Below are 9,112 nucleotides of genomic sequence, written 5' to 3' on the forward strand. Positions count from 1 at the left end.
CCTCACATGCTTTGTCAGAAAACTCTTCCGTGAGAAAGCACAATCACAAAGGTCACAATGGAAAGGCTTCCCTCCTGTGTGGGTCATCATGTGATATTTGAGGGTTTTCTTTTCTGAGAAAGCAGAATCATAAATGTCACACTGGAAAGGTTTCTCTCCTGTGTGGGTCATTACATGCTGTGTGAGAGAACACTTTCATGAGAAAATAGAATCCCACGGGACACAATGAAAAGGCTTCTATCCTGTGTGGGTCCTCCTATGCTGTGTGAGATGATTCTTTCTTACAAAAGCAGAACTGCAGAGGTCACACTGGAAAGGCTTCTCTCCTGTGTGGATCATCATGTGGTTATTGAGGGTTTTCTTTCCTGAGAAGGCAGAATCACACAGGTCACACTGGAAAGGCTTCTCTCCTGTGTGGGTCCTCATATGCTGTGTGAGAGTATCCTTTTGGGAGAAACCTTTATTGCACAGGTCACACAGGAAAGGCTTCTCTCCTGTGTGGATCCTCATATGCTGTGTGAGAGAACCCTTTTCTGTGAAAGCAGAACCACAAAGGTCACACTGGAAAGGCTTCTCTCCTGTGTGGGTCCTCATGTGATTTTTGAGGTGATGCTTTTGTGAGAAAGCAGAGTCACAAAGGTCACACTGGAAAGGCTTCTCTCCTGTGTGAATCCTCATATGCTGTGTGAGAGCACCCTTTTGTAAGAAAGATTTATCGCACACGTCACACCGGAAGGGCTTCTCTCCTGAGTGGATCTTCATATGCTGTGTGAGAGAACCCTTTTGTGAGAAAGCTGAATCACAAAGGTCACACTGGAAAGGCTTCTCTCCTGTGTGGGTTCTCATATGCCGTGTGAGAGCATCTTTTTGTGAAAAAGCAGAATCACAAAGATTACACTGGAAAGGCTTCACTCCTATGTGGATCTTCATATGCTTTGTGAGAGAACTCTTTTGTGGGAAAGCAGAATCACAAAGGTCACAATGGAAAGGCTTCTCTCCTGTGTGGGTCATCATGTGATATTTGAGGGTTTTCTTTTCTGAGAAAGCAGAATCACAGAGGTCACATTGAAAAGGTTTCTCTCCTGTGTGGGTCATCATGTGGTATTTGAGGAGATTCTTTCCTGAGAAAGCAGAATCACAAAGGCCACATTGGAATGGTTTCTCTCCTGTGTGGGCCCTTGTATGCCTTATAAGATTATTCTTAACTGTGAAAGCATAATCACAAAGATCGCACTGGAAAGGCTTCTCTTCTGGGTGGGTTCTCATATGGTTTGTGAAACTTCTCTTGTGAAAAAGCACAATCACACAGGTCACACCAGAAAGGCTTCTCTCCTGCGTGGGTCCTCATATGTTGGGTCAGACAGTCCTTTTGTGAGGAAGCAGAATCATAGAGGTCACACTTGAAAGCTTCTCTCCTGCGTGGATCATCATGGGATCTTTGAGGTGACTTTTGTGCCATTTGAGATCACTCTATTGTCAAAAAGTAGAATCACACAGATCACACTAGAAAGGCTCGTCTCCACTGTGTGTCATCATGCAATATCTCAATCTTCTGATATAGCTGTGCCACAGGGGTCACACCAGATTATCTTCATTGTATGACACATACGGAACCTATGGATAGCTCTTCCAAAGCAATGCTGATAGTTATCCTCATCCTGAAAAAATGTAGTTATAAGATTAACATCAAACTCTTTGAAATTGTGTAATACATACTCAAGTCCCTTTGAACCTAAAAAGACCCCTTGTACATCCCATGACCTGATATAAAACAGGTAGAAACACTAATAGATATGGTGCTATTATGTACTTCATTCTACCTTTTCATTAGAAATGTGTTGAAAATTGTCTATTCAACCCACCATGACTAGAATGACTCCAATGATGCAACACTACTACACCTTACTGATATGTGGCACGATTATTTCAAACTTCCGTTAAATCTGGCTTCTGCTAAATAGCGACTTGTTGAATCAGGCTTCTACCATATTACAATTCCAAGGGATATTTGATCAATTCTGGGTGAATCAAGGGGCTAAAAATAGTTTCAAGGAAAGTCTAATATTAGTAGACACACCTGGATAAAGTCAACTGTGGGAGGACATGAATCAGGGACCTGACCTACTTAAGCTGGAAGTGATCTGGACATATAGGTCATACAACCTACATCCAGTATCTATGTAAGATTATATAAGGGAAGGTATAACTTCTCAAACTATAATTCAATGACTTATTAATACATGAATTTGTGTAGTGAATATCAAGAAAGTATTTACTCGCAAGAGTATCATAATCAGTGCACAGTGAATTCAGGACAAACTACATCAATTCTTGATTTTCATACTGAGGACGACAAGATGGAACTCCATCCCCTTAGAGAAATGTATGAGCAATCAAAACACACAGAATACACATGTTCATGAATATGAAGATATTTCCAAGTCTCAATGTTTTTTCTTCTAAATCACTACCAACATTAACATTAATTTGCAGGGCTTATATATTATATATGGTATTCAAAATCTTCGTTGATAAGAGTTAGCCAATTATAGAGGTAAGAATTGCAGCTGTGAGATCTGAACTGAAGTAACCTAACCCCTTGTTTTGCCAATCTCTCTCTCTCTTTTTTTTTTAATAGCCACTGATGTCACTATTCGTTTGGTGTACTTATATATGAAGTTCAAAATGCTCACAATAGTAAGACCTTCCTGATGATATAGGTAACTGCAGTTGTAAGACTAATAAGCATCTTGATAGATACCCATATATTTTTCCCAAAATGCCAAACACACAGCCAAACAAGAATTCTGCTATAAATATTCAGAATGCATTAACTCCAAATTCCTTGTTTTGAGAAAACTGATGGTAAAGGTTTGAATGTTCATTGATTTTTTGCTACTTGTATCTGCATCTTGTTGTTTTGCAAACCTGGAAATTGACATCAGAACAGTTGCTCAGTAAGCCTATTTGTGAATGATGCAAAAATCTAAAACACCATTTCATTGGAAGAGGATGTCGAGGTACTGCGGAGGGATACGACATGCCTGGATACATGGAGTGACAAATGGCTGCTAACATTTAATACAGACAAATGCAAATTGATGCATATTGGCCACAGGAATCAGCAGGTGGACTACCAATTTAGGGGTTTAGTGCTAAATAAATCAACACATAAGAAGGACCTAGGAATAGTGATCTTGAGTGACCTCAAGTCGTCTGCTCACACAGCAATGGTTGCTACCCAGGCAAACAGTCACTTTGGCATAATAAAGAGGAACTTTACCATCCTCAATAGAGAAATCCTGGTGCCACTCTATCTTTCTCTGGTCAGGCCAATCCTCGATTGTGGGGTCCAAGCATGGTCTTCATAATTGGTGGAAGACATTCAAACCCTTGAGAAAGTGCAGAGGAGGCTACCAAATTGGTACCAGAACTATCCAACCTGGAATATGAAGATAGATGCCAGCAATTAGGAATCCAGATCCTCCAGGATAGGAGAACGAGGGGGGACTTAATACAAGTATATAGGTTATTCCATGGCATTCACAATGTCCCCTTCCACAAGTTCTTTACCTTCAATACAAGCAACTCAAGGGGTCACTCACTTAAGTTGTCTAAATGCAAACACTGGAGAAGTAATTTGAAAGGTAACTGGTTTGCCAGGAGAGTGGTAAATTTATGGAATGCTCCCAGAGAGTGTAGTGACTGCTCCCTCATAAGCCTTTTTTTAAAACTCATTTTGACAGACATATAAGATTGATCCAATAGCTAGCTAACAAGTCCTAGAGATGTGGTTCACAACAAAGAGTGTACTTCTTATTTCCTTACTGTTTGTGTTTCTCAATTAGGTAAGCTCGATTAGATAAGCTCTGCTTTCTGGCGTTATATTTCCACAAAATGTTACGCAGTCAATTCCCCTTCTAATAATGAAGAAAACACGAAGAATCAATGCAGTCTGTCTGTTGAGACCCCGATATAATGGTAAGACCCACCTTAAGAATGAGGTTCGTCTCTGCCGATTCCATGATGGATATGAAAATTGCGAAAAACAGCATTTTTTTTTAGATATGTATTCTGCCCTTTGACAGCAGAATTGCAGTGTAGTAAGTGCAAAATACGAACACACAACTCATGCAGTAGACTACCTTGCCACTATATGATTGCACTTGCGAATTCAAGAAGAAAGCACATTTATTTGGCCTGTTCATAGCACAGCCGCGAAAATAAGCTACACAAATAGTTGAAAGATTGCAACCCCTGGTTCGTAAACACACATCATGGCGTAGGTGTAGATTTTCTATTTTGTTTGTGTTTTTCTATTTTCCTATTTCTACTTTCTATTCTCTGTTTCAGATTTAAGACTTTTATACTTTATGTCTTTTCATTTATATTCCCTATTTTGTATATTATGCTCTAAACGTTCTACTTTTCTGTCTCTATTTGACATTTATATATACTTGTACATATTATGTTTCATATTTCTATATTTATTTCGTGTTTGAATTTATACATTGCTATTTCTATTTTACGTTTCTATTTCTATTTTATATCTAAACATGTGATTTTATCCTATGCAATTGTTCTATATCCAAATCAATCTCAACCAATATATACTGTGTAAATTGTGTTAACAAATAATATAGTAACGGTAACCTTTCATTTTTCTCTTTGGCACGTCGATCTTGGTGTTGTGTTCTGGTATCGACAACCAAGGAAGAAGGAAGTTGAAGATAAATGTGGGTAATCTGATCTCTTTTAACCATAGAATAAGATGAGTAGCCTATATGGCGAGTCTGATATCTAAAACTCGAGGTCCTCTATCTATGTTAGGAATGCGGTCTTGGAGTTATAGGTAAGTTGTTGCTGCGACGGTCGATGATGGGATCACGGACGAGTACCGTTGGAACATCTAGCCTTCTCATTGGCCGCCTTCCTTTTGGTTGTGATCCGTGCGAGCGAGCTGTGAGCCTTGGTGAGTGGATACGCCTCTGCTCTTGTTAGTGACGTCATCAGTCTGGGTTGGACCGGCCAGGGAAGCAGACATCTCCGGTGTGTCCGGCGTCGGCAGTTGAGACGTTACTCCCCCCCCCCTTCTATTTGGAAGCGAACAGCGCGGAGTGTAAGGATTCGCATGAGCGGAGTGGGAGTAGCGGGAAGGCCTTCTGACCAGACGTCCGGAGCGAGTGAATGTCCCGTCGAGCGAGATCTCAGGAGAGGATGGAGAAGAAGGTGGCGGCCGGCTGTGGGCGTGGTTTTGACGAGAGGGTCCTGGCTAGGCATGGAGCTTTGTTAGGTGAGTGGGGTAAAGGTTAAGTCGAAATTGAGCCGGGGGGGGGGGAACAATTGTGGTGGGAGGAAGAGGTGGGCTGGATTGATAAGGCCTAGTGACAGGGATGTGTTGTAAGAGGGAGAGCAGGTGGGAAGAAGGGTTGGAATGGAGAGGAAGGAGATGAGCTGGTTTGAGCCTGTCGATGGATATGCGGTCTGGCTTAGAACCTCGGTCAATAAGTAAGTGCTTCCCCCTCCTATCAATAATTTCGTAGGGTCCATCATACGGTCGATGGAAAGGGATTCGTCTGGCGAAGACATGGTCCGCTGAATCAAAGGCCAGGGGAACATGCACTGGGTTTGTGTGTGTCGTCAGTGGTGGTGGGGGGACGGGTGTTGGCAAAGGTCTCCCTGAGTAGTTGAAGGAGGGCGTGTCGGTCGGGGTCCACGACAGCAGGGATGGCGATCTCCCCGGGAAGGCGAAGGTCCTCTGCATACACTAACTGGGATGGAGATAGGTCACTCTCGACTTTGGAAGTGTTGCGGATGGAAAGGAGAACAAGAGAAAGGGCATCGACCCACCCGTATGAGGGTTGTTGTGCTTTTAGTGATTGTTTCAGCTGGAGGCGAGTTGTTGCTACGACGGTTAGTGAGGCTGGACTGATGGACTATGGACTATCGAGGACAGACCACCCGCTCGCACGGGATCGGTTTGTGTGTGAGGGGAAGAATGTCTGTAAGAAAATGAAAAGATAGTAGTGTATAAAAGAGGGCTTTTGCCACCAGGCGATTAGAGATATTTATTTTGTGATGTCGTGGCTTTGGAGGTATGGGCAGGAGACTTGGGTTTGGAGACTGGGATTAATGCGTAACCGTCAGGTTACGTAGAAATATTTATTCTTCTTAGCCTCATCCAACAAAGTTAGAAAACGAGTAGGAGGCTTAGTCTTAGGGAGAGATTGAGAAATTGAAAAAAAAAAAATAGTGGTAGGTAAACTGAAATGAGAAGATGTAGTAGGAGAGAAAGTTAGAAATAAAAACAATTTCAGTAAAAGAAAAAGTTTAAGTAGTTGTGTTAGTTTTGTTTGCGATATGGCTTTGTGTGTATTCTACACATAGGGGGTTGATGCCTCCGACGTGTATGCTCATAGACTGAGAAGGGTCCCGTTGGTTTGTCTAGCCTTCTGATTGGCTGTGGTCCGCTGTGAGCCTTGGCGAGTGCATACGCCTCCCATCGGGTCGGAGACGTCGTCAGTCTGGGTTGCACCGGCCAAGGAACCAGACGTCCCAGGCGATTGAGACACTGTACTTTTGCTTTTGTTCAAACCGGCATACAGTTGCTCCTTTACCCTGGGTCTGTTTCTTTCCTTGCGTTGCAATATGAAGAGCAAAGCCTCATGGACTCTGTATTCTACTTAAAATCAACAAATACCTTATGTAAATGAAAAACAATAATTTTCCCCCCTTCTCAAATTCGTACACAACTGTTTACATCGACAACCCTTTTGTCATGATTAATTCACATATATATCTTGTCTATCATTCTTTACCAGTATTCTAGTTTCCTCTTTTCCAAAAATAACATCAGGGTGACCAGAATTTGAAAACTAGAATACGGGACGCCTAAATTGGAGAGGAATATGGACATTGGCTATGTGAAGCGCACAAAACAGGCTCGCTTTTTTTTTTTTTTTTTTTTTTACTTTTTTTTATTTACTTGTTTTAGAGGGATGTGTCCATTGCATATTTTGTTTCAAGCAGCAATGACTTGCATGTGTAAAATGTAAAATTTTCTCAAAATTTCAAGCAAAGTGTTTAAAATCTTCAAAATACGGGACAAAATGCGTCCTCGGGGAGGGTCGATACGGGACGCGAGACAAATACTTTAAATTCGATACGATCCTGTATGATACGGGACGTCTGGTCACCCTGATTAACAATATCATATCAGGTTCTTTTACTGCCTATTGCATGCAGGATGGAGAAAGTAAAACAACATCAAGTCTTCATTTATAAAAGGTTTTTGTAGATTATAAGTGGTATACAAAGTTAATGGCGTCCTGTTATTCATGTCGCAAAGGAATGGAAGAATGTAGGCAGGTTAATGGAGCTTGGTGTTGCCGTTAAAGATTAGCCAAAGTCTACTTGATTTTACCATTGGATTTATTTCGATGTTGAGAGCATTCTACTTTTTCTGAACCTTTGTTCTTGTTTGTAGGTGTAAGCGTTCTTAGCTGATATTTTGTAATTGCCAAGCTGGATTATCATCATGAAGTCATTTGTATAGATCTGTAATTTCTTTCTACTTTTTTTTTTTTTTTTTTTGGTGCGTATTTACCTAGTTGGAGTGTACAGGAAAGCAGCAGCACTCGGGTCTTGTATGTTTTTTCTTAATATTTCTTAATCCTTACTTGTACTGTAAATAAAATGCTATTATAAAAAATAATAGACACATCTTTATACTAATAGGGAAGAACAGAGCAGTGATAATCATTGCAAAATAATCTAGAATCTTTGAAAATATATTTCAATACCTGCAGCATCAAATTTCCAGGTCTAACCAGCACTTGGGTTACAACAGGATAAGAATAACTTTAGCGTCATTAACTGGTAAGGAATTTCATTTTTCTTTTTTTTCTTTCTCTCTCAGGATAGAAAGGTGGTCTATTATTTGTCAAAAGCCATATCAATATAAGTGAATCGTGAAGGTAAAGCAGGAACCTTATAATTGTTTATGGGGTCATTTAAGCAAAGATGAATGTAAGAGTGATACTCAGACCATACACATTATCTCAGGCAAATAACTTTTTGTTTCAAGAAATACATAACTTTTGCAATCAAGTGCTGATAATAAGAGGTTTCAAGTTTACCAACATTAAGTAAATTTGTGTGGTAATGTAGGTAGTCACTTCACATATTTTCTCATACATACACATACATATACCAAGGCTTTTTCCCCCTTCCAAGGGAGGTAGCCAAAAAGGGAAAGGCATAAAAACACTCCCACCCATTTCATCCCTAAATACACTCCACACCCCTCCCACCCTTCCTCTCATCTGAGCACCTCCTGGATGACGGGTCATCCCTGCACCCTGCCCACCGCCCTGGGTCAGAAGCAGTGTCGCAAGACACAGTACATCCACAGCAAGGCCGCTTCATTTAATCGGCAACCCCCCCTCTCCGTCCCCCTTTGCATATAAGGCGAGGACGGGGAGAAATCCCTTCGGGCTGCGTCAAAATTTACTCACACATACTACCCCCCCCCCCTGCCCATTCCTCCTCATGCAGTCACAACATCATCCATATACAACCATTCTCCACTCACCTCTGTCTTCAGTCCTCTCCCTTCCTTCCTCAACAGACATTCCCCTCTTCCCCAAAGCCCCCTTCACCCCATCCAAGGACGTCCCCTCATGTTCACTCCCACCACATCTGCCTTCCATACCTCTTTTACTAGTCTTTCTTCACTCATTCTTTCCATGTGTCCAAACCATCCTAATATTCTTTCATCAACCCTATCTCCCAAATCCTTTTTCACCCCTGTTCTCCTCCTCACCTCCTCATTTCTCACTCTATCCAGCCTAGTAACCCCCACCATACTTCTCAGACACCTCATCTAAAACACATTCAAACTCCTTCTCTCTTCTTCTCTTATGTTCCACGTTTCTGCCCCATACAGTGCTGTTGGCACAATCACTCCTTCATACAGTCTCCTCTTCACATCCATTCCCAAATGTCTATTCCTCATTACACTCTTTAAACCACCAAGGCATTTACTCGCTTCTCTCAATCTACATTCTACCTCCACCTTCACTCCACCTTTTCCTGCTACACTTGCACCCAA

General features: G+C 41.5%; 1 protein-coding gene across 1 annotated transcript in view; it reads right to left on the reverse strand.

The window, feature by feature from the left end:
* The window catches only part of LOC143030306 (uncharacterized), a 93,574-nt gene extending 89,312 nt beyond the window's left edge, over positions 1-4,262 (reverse strand). The window contains exons 1-3 of the mRNA XM_076193459.1: positions 3,993-4,262; positions 3,284-3,442; positions 286-1,658 (exon numbers count right to left, since the gene is read on the reverse strand). Of these exons, the coding sequence (XP_076049574.1) occupies positions 286-1,266 (981 nt within the window). The 5' untranslated portion in view covers positions 1,267-1,658; positions 3,284-3,442; positions 3,993-4,262. The remainder of the gene's footprint in view (positions 1-285; positions 1,659-3,283; positions 3,443-3,992) is intronic.
* Positions 4,263-9,112: the final 4,850 nt, after the last annotated feature.

This window comes from Oratosquilla oratoria, chromosome 12, assembly GCF_046742065.1.
Source record: "Oratosquilla oratoria isolate Oo_2021 chromosome 12, ASM4674206v1, whole genome shotgun sequence".
Lineage (NCBI taxonomy): Eukaryota > Metazoa > Arthropoda > Malacostraca > Stomatopoda > Squillidae > Oratosquilla > Oratosquilla oratoria.